This window comes from Phodopus roborovskii, unplaced genomic scaffold (genome assembly GCF_943737965.1).
Source record: "Phodopus roborovskii unplaced genomic scaffold, PHOROB, whole genome shotgun sequence".
Taxonomy (NCBI): Eukaryota; Metazoa; Chordata; class Mammalia; order Rodentia; family Cricetidae; genus Phodopus; species Phodopus roborovskii.
In genome coordinates this window covers 24,918,263-24,933,721 of record NW_026126571.1, presented here as the reverse complement: position 1 = coordinate 24,933,721, position 15,459 = coordinate 24,918,263, and the positions used below count along the sequence as shown (strand labels likewise).

The 15,459-nt window shown below is 42.7% G+C and overlaps 1 protein-coding gene across 1 annotated transcript; it reads left to right on the top strand.

Annotated features, from left to right (window-relative positions):
* The first annotated feature begins 923 nt into the window (after window positions 1-923).
* On the top strand, window positions 924-8,005 carry Npy (neuropeptide Y). The gene is made up of 4 exons (XM_051202809.1): window positions 924-1,037; window positions 1,791-1,978; window positions 6,028-6,108; window positions 7,804-8,005. Exons 2-4 carry the CDS (start codon window positions 1,791-1,793, stop codon window positions 7,826-7,828), a joined length of 294 nt encoding a protein of 97 aa, XP_051058766.1. The 5' UTR covers window positions 924-1,037; the 3' UTR covers window positions 7,829-8,005.
* Window positions 8,006-15,459: the final 7,454 nt, after the last annotated feature.

Here is a 15,459-nt window from a genome sequence, read left to right as displayed (position 1 = left end):
TATTTTAGCTTTAAAATAACGTATAAACTCCGCTTCAGTAAACGTACATTTTTACTTAGATTCAAACTTCCAGAGGACACTAACTCAAGCCTACCGTGTAAAATCCCAATCTTGTCAGAGTAATTTCAGCATCGTTTATATTAATTCAACAGGTTTAATGCAGTGAGCACCCTGATGTTGGTCTTTTAATCAGATTCATTTCCATCGGAAAGCATGTAATTATTCAGACATTACCAGAGCATACTCAGGACTTCACAAGACTAGCAGACAGGGGCGTGGGGGCTGAATTGGGGCTGCCCCTCGAACCATCGCCACTTGCCGCGCGCGGGAGCTGTGGAACCACCGCAGCCCCCTGAACTCTGGGGAGTTTCTAGCCAAGACCCAGTCTGGCTCTCAGCGTGGGGAGAGAGCTAGGGGAAGGTCCACCCTTTGGAGAGACAGGGCCAGTAAGTCCAGGGAGGCATTTGGAGACCCTGCCCCACAGGACTCGGGCTCTGCTGCCACTTGCTCCGGGAGCGGGAAAAACCTCAAACCTTGCTTGGCTCCCTCCTTCCCAAAGCGCACAGTTGTCGCTCAGACCCCAGAGATGCTCCCCCAAGTACAGAATTCCGGTTCCTACAGACCCGCGCACAGAGGGCTGGCAATGCCCGCGACAGGCTACAGAGAACGGTCCCCGCTGCGCCGGTCTCTGGCGGGACTCGACGGGAAGAAGGAGAGCGGACTCGGAGCGATCCTCGCTCTTGGCTGCTCCTTTTTCCCGGCGGAGTTGGCTGCCGAGAGTTGGAGTGTGGGTGGCTACAGACGCCAGCCACTTGAGCGTCTGTGGCTCCAGCCTCCTCCCCCGCTGGCGGGGGCGGGAAGTGGCGGTGGGAGTCACCCGGGCGTGACTGCCCCGAGGCCCCTCCTGCCGCGGCGAGGGCGCTCCATAAAAGCCTGGTGGAGACCCGCTCTCAGCATCCCACTGGTGGCTCTCATCCATCACAGAGGCACCCGCAGCAGAGCACCCCAGGCTCAGAGACGCCAACCAGCTGGCCAAGGTGAGTGCCCGGACCCTCTGGCACAGGAGCATTGGCTCTCTGTGAACTTGTGCAGAGCAGGCTCTGCCAGCTTCACACCCAGTCCTTTTTGGCAGCTAAATTCCACTTGCCAACTCTGGCCTGACGTCCACCTGCCCTTCCCTGGGGCTCCCTTGGCTGGGCATCTGCCTCCTTCCCTGTTATCTTTTGAGGTATGGAGGACATAGGGGGCCCTATCTCAGTAGAGGCATTATTTGTGTGTATTTGTATGTGTGTGTGTGGGGGGGGGGTGCTGCCAGGAACCCAGATTGGTTAGCCCAGAGGGAGGTATCCCAAGTACTGTCCCTGGTGTCAGGAGCCCCTCTTCCTGTCACCTCCAGGATTCGAACTGAGCCTATGAGACCCCTTTCCAGGCCGTGTTACCACACCTTGGGGATCTGACTTTCACAGTGAATATAGCCAAACAGATCAAAAGTGAACCAGAAGAAAGTTTTCTCCTCCAAGGATGACTTAGGAAAGAGAGGGAAACGTGGCCATTCTTTAGGCTAGAGGACCTAGAGAACCTCTGTCCTCTGCCTCTCACCAGGCGACTTGGAGGGGAGTTTCATGGAATTTGGGGGCAGAGTGGAGGGGCTGTGTCAGGGCAGGGCACTCAAATCAGGGCTTCTTTTGGGGGTCTGGGATGGAAACAGATGAGGGTCCAGAGTGGTAACGGGAATTGGGACACGGTGAGCATCCTTGGTATCCCCAAGTCTAAGCCTTTTGTACCCACAGATGCTAGGTAGCAAGCGAATGGGGCTGTGTGGACTGACCCTCGCTCTGTCCCTGCTCGTGTGTTTGGGCGTGCTGGCTGAGGGATACCCCTCCAAGCCTGACAATCCTGGCGAGGATGCACCAGCTGAGGACATGGCCAGATACTACTCGGCTCTAAGACACTACATCAATCTGATCACCAGGCAGAGGTGGGTACATCCGAGGGCTGGTATCTGGAGCTCCAGAGGCACTGTGTATCTGGAGACTTTGGAGATGGGGGATGGTATCTTTTTTCTTCATTCTTTCTCAGGGTCATACATTCAGCTCTAGATAAATGTGTGAGCAGGGCTCACACTACACAAACTGGATGCATTCTCTTTGTCACTACAGTTCCTCTCTAAGTCCTGAGCCCAAGATTCAGTGCCTCTGGGTTGTGTGTCTGTGTCCCACCCATCTCTCCTGGCTTTCCCCCCTCTTTACATCAGTTGGGTGCCCTTCTTGGGAAAGAGCCTGCAACAGGAGCAGGGTACAGGTTGGTAGTAGCATAGGGAGAAGAGGGAACCTGACCCAGAGTAAACAACCATCACCCAAAGCACCAAGGGTATAGCCCAGCTGTCAAAAGGTGATGAGACCTTCCAACCTGCCCAGGGCAAACTGAGCAGCAGCATTTGGACAAAAAGCAAACATAACCATCTCAACCCCACACTAGAGAATCCTAGATGGTCTTTAAAAAACAACTTTCCCTATCTTATAGCATCTGAGTTCTGAAAAGAAAGTGCTTGGATTTTTGGCTTATTAAGAAGAAGCAGAACACAGCTAATGCCTTCACATAAGTAATTCTTTGAATGCCTGGGACCCAAGAAAGAGATGGTGAACTTTATCTTTAATGCCCAGAAAGTCAAAGAGAAGGGCCTTGCATCAAAGTTGGGCAAAACAAATCAAATCCGAGCTACTTTAAAGACGATATGGGACTATTTGCAAAATCAGTAACTCTTAGTTCCAAATCATTTAACAACACATTTTAACTACCGAGAACCTTGAGGAACTTATGGGCAAGCCCTCTGGAAGCACTAATGTTCTATACTGAGCATGTTTCCATTATGTGTGGTACATTACCAAAGGGAGGTTAACTGTTCATGACCCAGGGGACTATTAGATGGGATACAAAAGGAGGTTATGCGTCTAAAATAGTTGCCTTTCATCAGAAAGGTATGTGACATTCTGAAAGCATTCTTAGGAAAACAATCTCAATTTATACAGAATCACTTAAGTAATACTGGTTTATAATCTTTGGAAATCTGGTAATTTTGACTAGCAAAAGCAATTGTGTTTTTTTTTTCAGTACAATAGATTTCCTAGAGAATCAATGCTTCCATTTTTTTATTCCATACAGCTCAAGGAAAATAAAAAAGCAGCCAATTGAAACGATATCATGTTTTTAAAAAAGAAACTTCATTTAGAAACAACATATAGAACTATTTTTTTTGCAAAGGTTGCTGCTATACAGCTTTGCCACACTGTATACAATGACCTCACGTCCAGTTTTCCCAGTCATCTCCTTCAGTCTTTTCCTCAAAACTTTGAAGTGAGTTTAACTGTCTCCAATTTGCAGATAATAAAACTAAAGGCATTTCAAGAAAGCTTTGTTAGGATTATGTGATTGGAGCCCTGTACTGCGTTTCCTTGGCTGGGGCCAACCATCACATTTCATGCAATTTCTACTATCTTTAAGGGAAGACATAGAAAACAGGGCTTGCCTGTCATAGGAAGAGAATCAGCTTCAATGGGAATGAACTGGTCCCTGAGGCAGTTCCCTCTATCATCTCCGTGATAAAAATAAGCTACACTCCCTAGAAACCACTAGAAGCTCCATTGTGCACCCCTTCTTTTCCCATCAAAGATTCACAGGCAGAGTCCCTGCCTTTGATATTTACCGCGTCATTTGTGACTGTTTTATCTGTAATTATTCTCTTCCTTCCTCTTGCCAGTGTTGTTTGTAGCTGTTTTCCTGTTGCTGTCTATGCTATTGATTCATTACTTCTGCAGGCGGGATTTCTTATGCTAGTCTGTGGATCTACCACATCTTGTTTATATGGTTTCTTAGAACAGTGGTTTCTAGCTTGGGGGGGTTGGGATTTTATACTCCTTAGGACACCGGGCAATGTTGAGAGGCACTGTTTGGTTGGCACAACCAGAATTGAGTGTTATTGCTATCTAGTGTGGAGCTGACAGGGGTCTGTTGAACATTGCAGGATGCCCAGCCCATCTCCCCACCCTCTGCCCCACCCCCAGTACAGAGTCATCTTCTCCCTCTGTCCCTACACTCACAAGAGAACTTTAAAATAGAATGACTTGACCTCAACTCCCACCAACTAAGTCAAGCCCTCTGACGTGGGTTCAGGGCTTTCTAGTGTCCTTAAAGGCAGCCCAGGTGATTTTAATACAAAGCCATATTTGAGAATCTTTGTCTTAAAAAGCAATCTTTAGAAGCTCGCTTATTACAGAGAAGGCCCATAAGCCAGAGTTAATTAGAGAAGAAGGAGCCCCGAGCCTGGCCACCCTGCAAGTCTGTGGCCAGGCAGAAGCTGCCACAACAGGAAAACTGGGGGAAAAGGGCTCTGGCCCTTTCCCTCACTGGAGTGTGAATGGATTCAGGTGGGTTGCCCAAAGTGTGAAGATTAGCAAGATCAACTGAAGGACAGAATAACCAAGTGCAAGCCACCCCACCCCCTGCTTAATCTCAGACTGGATCTTAACAATTGATGGGAGAAAGAGTTGGGTGCTGAGGAAGAGAGAACAGGGGAGGCAGAGAGCTGTTTTGCTTTTATTTCCCTTGAGTTTCAACAAAGGAGCAATAAGGAGTCCCACCAAAGCATTTGGATTTAGTTGTGCTGGGTCAGCATTTAGAACAACATCTGTCAGCTCTTCCAGCTGTTCTACCTATTTGTTAGTCAACCCAGGCCAGGCAAAGTATTCATTTGGAAATGGATTGGTTGCTGGTGCCCTGTGCCTTTTTTTCTAAGAAAAGGGAAAGTCATGTAATTTGCTATCAACTCGTCAAACCCTGTAGCAGTTTTTGTGGGCCAGTAGGACTTCATGCCTCAGGGAAGGCATTAGTGCCTCCAACAGATGGGGAAAATGTAAGGGCAGGGTATGCTGGGAGCTGAAAGGAAGGTGCAGAGATGATGGAGAGGTAACGGCAGAGCTGTGGTGATGGAGCTCTGAGGACCACAGCAAGGATGGAGATATAAGGACGGATGCACCTGGGCAGCAGCCACTCGCACTGTGCATCACTCTGTCTCCCCGGCGTTGCTTTACATTAGTTCTTCACAGACACTGATTTAACCAGGGCTTATGACTTCATTTTAGTTTTACAAATGTGCATATAGATTCAAAGACACAGGTGTGCTTCAAACATCATTATTCTGGGAGTTTCCCCGCCCCTCAGGACTGTTTCTATGATGTCATATTATCTCCTTGTTAAGATGTAAACTGTTGTGAATCATGAGAACTATAGCCAATCAACTGATTATGAAAACATTTTAATATCATGTTTCAGTGGGGTTTTTTAAATTTCACAAAGTTGTAAAAATTATTTCTCTTATATATAAAGAACATTATATAAACATAGCACATTGTACATTTATAATTATGTTTATATATTTAGGAATACCCCCCCACATATATAATAACAATTAGAGAAAAAAGTTCATGAATTTGACATAGAGCTAAGAAGGGGCACATGGGAGAGTTTGTAGTGAGAAAAAGAGAGGGAGTAAATGCTGTAATTATGGTATAATCATAAATAAATTATTTATGAAGTACTTCACAAAATTAAATACATATAACTTTTAAATTTTGTTTATTTATTGTTTTGGATGAGAGAGAGAAAACTTGTGTTGGTGAAAGCACATAGACATTTGCACATGGAAGTCAGAAGGTAATTTTCCATACATGGTTCTCTATCTCCTCTGTGGGTTCTGGAGATTGAACTCCGGCCATCAGGGTTGCAAGGTCATGGCAAACACTTCTCCATCTCACCAGCTTGTATATGCATAAGCATGTATGTATATGTGTATGTATATAGTATTATGAGAAAGTTGCTGATGACTTGCTTCACACCCTGAGAGTACTTATGAGCAGGTGAACAGCTAGAAGTAACATTTGAGTTCAGTGGTATGCTTGCTTCCCCTCCTCGTGGTCTCTATGGTTTCCTTAAGCTTACTTTATGAAACTATGACTTATTTTCTTGTTTCAGATACGGCAAGAGATCTAGCCCCGAGACACTGATTTCAGACCTCTTAATGAGAGAAAGCACAGAAAATGTCCCGAGAACAAGGTAAGGCAAGGCTTGGGATGGAGAAGTTGCTGCAGAGCTTCAGATGCTAGGGGCGGTGAGCTGGGGAAAATTGGGAGTCTGTGTGAACATTAGGATGGAAGAATTTAGAGAAGAGGGCTTAGCACAGAGATGGGGTGGAAAATCTATAGAAACCTCAACTTCCAGGGCACATTGTTTTCTAATGAATGTTATTTGGTTGGTGCTCCTTTCTAGATGTGACTTTTAGCTTGAAATCATAATCTACAGAATGTCTTGCCTTATTAGAGGTAAGGGAGCATAGAGCAAGCCCATAGCACTAAATTGAGGTGACAAATCATCCATTTGGGCAGGACAATCTAGTTTTTTACACTAGGTGTCATGCCCAAATGTCCTAGAGCTTGTGTCCCTCATGCGTTTGACTCCGCCTTTCCTGGCTTTACCTCAAACTGGAGATAAGTAAGGTATTCCTAGCTACTTTTAGATGTATTTTGGTTCTATATAAGTGATTTTATTCAAAGGATCACTGTTGGATAATGTAGTATCCTTAGGGGCTTATCTGTAGCCTGAAACCTTTCTTGGAGTATGCATAGGTCTTGAGACTGGTATCTGCCCATATCTAAGGGCTCTCCATGGGGCTAGGCAGATGCCTCCTGGACAAGAAAGGGGTACTGCTAAAGGAGGCAGAATCTGCTGCTACTATCATAACCCCTAACACCACTCTTATCCATCCCTAGTAGCTAGCTAGCTCCCCTGATACCCAGCTGTACACAGTTAGAAACCATGTTCCCCAGAAGAGGTCATTAGCATGCTTGCTTGATGTGTATGCCTGGAGTATGACTCTTCATGGAGGTTCTCTGTGGAGAACCCATGATGACAGCAGAACCACCCACCCTCTCTCAATGCTCTTTTTGATTCTCTTATGAAACAACCAGCCAGATGGTTTCTCTGAGGTAAACAATCATTTGAACTGGAATAAAGTTCAGTGCTTCTGTCCCTGGAGGCATCAACTAAGACTTAACCAGTGAATGAAAGGAAATAGTGAGAAATTCATATACATTGCTTTTGATACTGAACAAAAAGCATCTTTTCATGTCTCATTGATATGCATAGGATATTTGCCTCAGTAAAAGTTTAGGGTAGGCTATGTATACTTAAGACTTGGATAATGATCCAGGCCTACTTATAACTTTGCTATCTTCTTTGTTTTGTAGACTGAAATAACACAGTGCAGGAAATAAAGTTAATTGCACCCTGACTGACAGACTCAATCATGTGCAATTAGAAGGAGACAAAAGTTGATAGCCTTGGAGTTGCCTGTGAATGCTGTTTTACTAAAAGGGGCCCTTTATAGCCTAATAAATAGCATCTCACTACATTAAAAAGGGCTTGCTGGAAAACAATGGAAGCATGCTCAGAGTTGAATAACAGTCGCTCTCTTGTTATAGTTTCATGTGATTCTGGTAGTTTGTTTGGTCATCCATCTCCTTTGATATGTACAGAGACTTCTAAGTACTTTCTTAGAGACTCCAGTTCCCATGGGCAAAAGCTGGGTCTTCTTTATGCTGCTGTTCCATGTGGCTTCTTATTTGCAATGCCTACAGGAGGCGTCACAATAGCTTCTGACCATCATGCAGCTCAGGACTGAGTGTCTCACTCTTGTAAGATCCTGGAGAGCTGGGCAATTGCTCTTCCATGATTTGTTTCTTTGTTTTACAGGCTTGAAGACCCTTCCATGTGGTGATGGAAAATGAAACTCTCTCTCCCGACTTTTCCTATTTTCCACCCACATCTCATCTCATCCTGTGATACCAGTCTGCCTGTCCCACCAATGCATGCAGCCACCAGGCTGGATTCTGCACCATTTCCCTTCCTGTCATTGTATATATGTGTGTTTAAATAAAGTATCATGCATTCAGAAGTGTATTCTCTTCGGTGAATAATCTGTTATCACAACAGAAAGAATTAGGTTATTTATTACATTATAATTAGTCTTAAGTAACAACCTGGGTGTTTGTTTCACCAACATTAAAACAATGGCCATGAAGAGTAAATGACTATGCTGTCCTTGGAAGAATTTGTCTCAAAACTTTGTGAAAATGTCCCACACCCCTCCATCTAATGTAGCAGTCATGAGTGGCTGACTGAACACTTGATGTGACTAATGTAAATAAGAAGTGGGGGTTTCCACTGCTTGTAATTTAAATTCGCTTTAATGGGCATATGCTGCTGGTGGCTAGACATCATCACATCAAACAGCCTAAGTCCGTGCATGAATTGAGGTCACCCTTTGACTATGAGTAAGAATCACAATGGGCAGGATGATCGCTCATACAATTTGGGCATGTTAATTAACTTAGTCTCCTCCAAGCACTGATTTGCATGGACTTAGTTTAAAATATTATTCAATTCTTAAATGTACTCTTAATCAAAGAAAATGGGCCTTCCTCATCACACAGTGGTATTTTTCTCTGCCTTGTAAATCATACGTGACATCTTTAAATTGCTAGCAAATACCCAATAATAAAGTGTAATGAAAGAAACAAATATAAAGCAAACAAGCAAACATTTTTAGGTGATCTTTGTCATTTTGCCAATATTATAGAAGATACCTATAAAAAAGTAAATTAGGCCATGATGTCCCTATAGAATCATTGTTGAATTGATCCATCAATGACTGGAATATATGACATATGACTGTCTGTTAAGACTTTGGGAATATTCTAGTACGAACAGTGTTTTCTATACATGACTAATTTTTCACATTTCCCCAGTCAGTGAAGCCAGTGATGCTATTTACAAGTCTCCTTGATAAAAAAAAAATTGTTCTGTTCCCCATTTTTCTTTGTCCCTTTAAATACCAATATACAAGGAAGTTGTTCTTAAAATTCTTTAAAGTTTGATGAAGTCACGATTTACCATCGTGTAACATGAGTGTTTGGTTCTAACCGATTACATTTGGAAATTTTGTTTACTAAAGTCAGTATTATGTAAAGAGAGTTGACTCAGAGTTATCTGGGAACACAGATATGCTGAGAATGTGTCACAAGGTAAATAAAATAGGAATAATATGCATGAACCATTGAAAGATAATCTAAGAACTTCATTTTAATGGAAAATGTCAACTTCTTGTCCCAACAAATCTAATCACCATATAGTCCATGCATCAGTCATACCCACTCCTTCATCACATCTTATTAGAAAGAAGCTGAATCTTGCCATTCCATAACCTCTGTGGTTCAAGTCCAATGGCTTGTCAGATTCTCTGACTTTCAAAGTCATAGGATGTCTGAGTTGTCACTCATGAGATGGAGGTAATAATTCCCAGGGATCAATATTCAAAGAAAGTTAGAAGTAATAGAAGTGGGGTAGGTAGGGATGGTGTTTCGATGAGTTGTGTCATCAATCCCTAGTAAACAAGAATTGATTTTATAATATATATATAATTACTACCACCTTGGGGGCCAGCACAGGCAGCACAGGGTTCAACGGGAAAATCCACAGCATGGGCACATCCTGGACTTTCCTATCTGAGGGTTAGGGGAAAAGACACATACGCTCTTGATAGTTTCTTTTTTATTCTCCATTCTCCTTCTTTTCATGTTTTTCTATAGCTTATATACCCAACAGAGTCTTTCAGGCAATACAGAGTCACAAAGGGGTTACATTCCATTTTTCAAGTGAATGATTATAGGTAAGAACATGTTTTTCATCTCCCTTACATGATTAAAAACAGAGTCATCCCAACAACCACATACAATACATCCAGATCATGAGCAAGGCAAGAAGCATTTTTCTCAGCCAACTCTTTTGTTGGCAGGCTGCAAATTGTGGCTACAAAGAAAGAATCAATCACTTAATTGTCTATCTTGAAAAGTAATCTTATAAGGAATTTTAAGGAAGGCACAAACCTAAACTTTTATACATAGAAATCAGTCAGTCTGTTGGACTTTGAATCCTCAAGGTCCATACACATTCATCAGTAGTTTCTTGTAACAGAAAGTTGAGGTCAGGAATGGGTGTAAGGAATTAATCATCATAGCCTTTGATTATCAACTAGACCTAGCAAGGAAGGCTAGCAATAATCAGGCTGTTTTCTATTTCTGACCCTAGCTTAATGCATCAGACAGCTCCTCTATGTGTCCTTGTGAACTTTCAGCAAGGCATCTGGTCTAACCTGAAGCTCTTTTTGGAAACTTTGTTTCAGCTAATGGTGCACACTGAAACCCAGAACTGCATCTTTTCAGCAGTAAAAGAATTGGAGCCTGGCTCCTGGATTCAAATATTTTCCTTAATCACTAACCTGAGCTGTGATCTGAAGCAGCTCCTGAAGTGGAACCCAAAGGCCTTAGCTGTGAAACATATTCTTGTGTGTATTTTTATTCATCAAAACTCTGTATAAGATATCATTATTATTATCAACTACACAGTACAGCTTAGGGAAGGGTCACCTTAACAATCCACACATAAAAATGCCCAGTAGAATGGGATGTAATCATGAGATAAACACACTGCATTACAAGCAATGTGGGTCTTCCCACATTCACTTACACCATGCTAGATACTAGAGAGATATGGCAGTAGCAAACATGTAAAAGCACAGCAGAAACAAAAGACATTCTAGCGTCTATAATCATGTAGCCTTGCTTAAACAAGATTGACCCATCAGAGAGTTTTCTTGAACCTCAATTACTACCTGTTGCTCCTCTGACATGGTCATTGGCATACAATGATGATAAACTTTAATAACTGAAAACTACATCTCAAAAGATCCCTGTAGTGATATTTCTCAAACATTTTCAGATGGCTGACCATCTTCAGAATAGGGTTAAGGTGTTAGATCATCCACCTGACACTGCGGAAATAAACCAGGAGCAGAGATAACTTCTCCCTGCTAGTAGGAATTGGGCACCTGGGTTTATTAGAGCGGGGATGGGTACAAACCTCAGGCTGGGGAGAGCACAGGACATAGGCAAACTTCTTAGGGCAGGTGAAGGTGAGCTGAGGCTTCCAAGACAGCAGCAAATGCCACACAGAATAAAGAGAATGGCCTAGTTTCTTCTCCATTTTTTTTTTTTGATTAAAATATATCTTCAGAAGCAACTCATTGGGGGGGGGTAGGTTTATTTTAACTTACGACTCCAAGTACAGTCCATCATGGCGGGGAAGCCAAGGCTGCTGCTGGTCATGTTGAGCCCATAGTCAGGAAGAAGAGAGGGAAGAGTGTTTTGTGCTGCCCACTTCTTTTTCTCTATTTGTATAGGTCAGGATCCCATCCAGACAATGACACCAGCCACAGGGGGCATAACCAAATTAATCTGTATGTGCATGTGGCTCCTCTGCCAGGTGATTCTAGAACCTTCTATTAAGTTGATTAACTAAGTCCCACACTTGTTGCTGGATTTTCTTTCAGCTAGGTCCCGTCACCACTTCAGCCCCAAATAAGCACACAGAGACATATTAATTATAAAACTGTTGGCCAAAGGCTAGGGCTTCTTATTGGCTAACTATGTCTTAATTACTAATCTATTTTTATTAATCTAAGTATTTCCATGTGTTCTTACCTTATGGGACCTGTTTCTCCTCCCTCCATTTCATGGGATCTCCTCTAGCAGCTTCTCTGTCTACCTTTCCAAGAATTCTCCTCATCTCCTTGTCCTACCTATCTTCCTGCCCCTATTGGCCAAACAATGTTTTATTCATCAACCAATAAGAGAAATACATATACAAAAGGGCATCCCCATCAATAACCTACTTATTTTCTTCAGGCATTGACTTTCCAACACTGGGCCCTCTGCCAATATTCCTTCTTCAGCCAACTTAGGGCTGGACTTCTCATTCAGAAATGGACCTTGATATTATCTGAGAAGTGCATAGAATAAATGGACCGTGAGTTCCACTGCCTAATTCAGGAAGGTAGGCACTCTTTATTTCTTTTACAATTCTTTAGAGGCCTTACTATCTTCTAGTTTCTTTCCCTCTGCCTTAGATCAGGATAAAGGAACATATAAAAAGAAAAAGAAAAAGAAATCAGCCCCAGTTTGGACCAGTGTTTCATCAGTGAAATAAAGATACTGGTGTATACACAGCTTCTGTATGGACCACTGATGCCAGGGAAGTGGGTATGATGGCAGCTAATTATTCCTCCACTTTCTTTCTAATGCAAAAACATTAAGAATGTATAGTTTCTTATTCCCATGTACACAATAGAAAAGAGTTCCTTGCTCCTCCAGGGAGACCACTAGAGTCAGTCACACTGCTATCACAACCAAGAAAAAAAAAAAAAAAGAACACTCTATTATCATAAAAGAAAACAGTGCTTTGAGTGAGACATTTCAGGGGAATGTTCCTCTGTCATAGTTCTGGGCAGGAGGATTATAATACTGTCACAACTAAAATTATTGCCTTTTCTTCTGTGTATTAGAACAATTAACACAGTGAGACATCACACAGAAACCTTTCCTTTTAAAAATTAAAGTGGAATAACTTATAATTAATCTTATGTGTCATCCAGGCTCATTTTTTATTGCACTAGGCAATTGCTATTAAGTTAAGCTCATACTCTGAAATGCTGTGCATTATGGGAACAGCGCTCTGTGTGTGTAGACACACATCTTCCCTGACACATTAGATGCTCAGTGAGGGCCCATTCGGCCTGGAATCAATATGAAGACTGAGAATGATCACAGTGAGGCCAGAATGCATGTCGGGCGTGGCTGACCTCCCCACAAAGGCTCTCTGTGAGAGACCAGCATCATTCAAATGATTTTTCAATTAAAGGTCACCTGGGATAATTGGATTCTTATTTATTCTAATACGAAAATCCTCTTGTATCACTGCCAAGTCTTCTAAACCAGAGCTACCTACTAAATGAGCTGGTCCATGTAATTTAATGCAAGAGTAAACAATGCCAGCAGAACATACACCATATAGTCTTCCACCCAACAGAGTGGAGTATCGACCAGGTTTTAAATTGGGACTCTTTGATCTGGGCATGTCTTGAGTCCCAAGGATGTTATCAGTTTTGGAAACATTCATTGAGTATTCTCTATAGCCAGAACAGGTTCTAGGAGGGATACCAATGTAAGGGAGATGGTCCCCCTGCACTTAAATACCTATCAATTTATAAAGAAGATAAACACATACTAAAGTGATGTGTACAAGACAGATCACAGTAGATGTTTAAATAGAAACACAAAGCAAGAGGTTATGAGTGTGAGGAGTGGGGAGTGTTGGGTGAATTGAATTTGGTGTTTGGCAGCCGTTCATGTTAATCTTTAATTTGAGGAATGTCAATCTCATTATTAACTGTACTAACTCACAGATACAAGCTTTCCAAGTATCTCAGCAAGCCCTAACCAGGACTCTGACCTCACGATGTAGGGAGTTGAGGGCTGGCCATTCACCTTAGGATGAGCTTCCATTGCCTGAGCGAATAGACATGTGAAGTGGGGTGAGAGAACCATGGAAGGGAGAGGATGGCATCTGATCATTTCTTGCTGCTAGTTACCCTAACCACACTCTAAAAACAAAGGTCTTGCTTTAGGTAACAAAGTAAGAAGAGTTAAGTACTTAAAGCTAAAGTGTGTGTGTGTGTGTGTGTGTGTGTGTGTGTGTGTGTGTGTGTGTGTGTGCGCGCGCGCACAGGTATGCTCACATACACTCACATATGTGGAAATCAAAGGACAATTTGTAGTAGTCAGTTCTCTCTTTCTACCATGTGAATTCCAAGACTGAGCTCAACTCACTGGGCTTGGCAGCAAGTGCCTTTGGCCTTTACATCCTGAGCCATCTCACTGGTCCATGCCACACTTTCGAAAGGTTTGCTATTGTGATAGGGTATTTTGCCCAGGGCATAGGTGATGAAGTGTGGGAGAGGCATCGTTTCTCTTCTCTTCCCCAGACTTCAGAAAGCTGGCAACCATCAAACCCCATGGGTGCCTCCCAGCACGGCAGCAAGAGACATTGGCCCTTGGCAGGGCAGGAATTTCACAAATGGCCCCAGAAGTTATGGGTGGATTCTTGCAGAAGGGTTTTAGGGTATTGGTGTGTGGGGTGACCAACCACTTTGTTTTTACCCAGAAAAATCTGAAGTTTAGCACCAGAGTTGTGTTTCCTGGGACCCTCCCAAGTTCCAAGCAAGCAGTTACTGGGTCCCTCCCAGTGGTAATAACAGGAGCATTAATGATCTCAGAACAAGGAAGAAACGTTCCAAGTATCAGAGCTCTCACAAGCAAGCCCCCCCCACCCAGCAGTCAGCATCTACACCTGAATATAAATACTCACCCACATGTGATTTCCCTAATTGACCCTGAGTCACACTCTTCCCTTTAGATAATTGTATATTTTAATTTCAAAATGTTCCCAGTTGAGAAACATCAGCTGTAAAGACATTAAGAATGTTTTGAATTTCTAGACTAGGTGCTTCCATATTCTAACATTACCAATGCATTTGTTGTGTGAAATCATGAATATTTAATTTCATGGCTAATTAACTCTTTATAAGAAAAAGGATTTCATCTTGAAAATCTAAATAGGTATTTGCTTTCTGAAGTTATGAGTTTTATGAATTTGGGGGAAGAAGTAAAGTATCAGGAATCTAATGGCTATTGAAAAACTAGTACAGATGGCCCTTTATTTACATTTTAACCCTCACTCAAGCTACGAAGGTCAGGTGTTTATGGATATATTTAATAGATGAGGAAACTGAAGCACCAAGAGATTAAATGAGGCAAAAGACAACTACTGGTCAGTGTTCTAGTTCCCTTCTATTACTGCGTTGAAAAACACCCTGCACCAAAAAAAAAAAAAAAAAAAAAAAAAAAAAAAAACATGGGAGAAATGGGTTTATTTCAGGTTAAACTTATAGCACTCAAGTAGGAACTTGAATTTGGAACCATTGAGGAATGCTGCTCCCTGGCTCTCTCAGACTCATGCTTACTTAGCTAACTCATGAAGGTCAGGATCATCTGCACAGAGAATGGTACCACCCACAGTGGACTGGGATCTCTGAGATCTATTTACGATCGAGACGTTCCCCATAGATCAATCTCATAGGGCAATCCCTCAGCCAAGACCCCCTTCTCAGGTGATCTCTAGTTTAGGTAGACCTCTATGTCAGTGGTTCTCAACTTGTAGGCTGCAACTGCTTTGAAGGTCACCTATTAGCCCATAAATCAGTTATGAACTAGCAATGAAATTATCTTATAGTTGGTGGTCACCACAACATAAGGAACTGTATTAAAGGGTCACAACATTAGCAGGCTTGAGAACCACTGCCCTAGGTAGACTTTGTTGTGTTAAATTAACAGTTAAAGCTAACTAGGTCAGTCATTGCTGAAGCTGGAACCACAAACCAGGTCAGTAGGCCTGTTC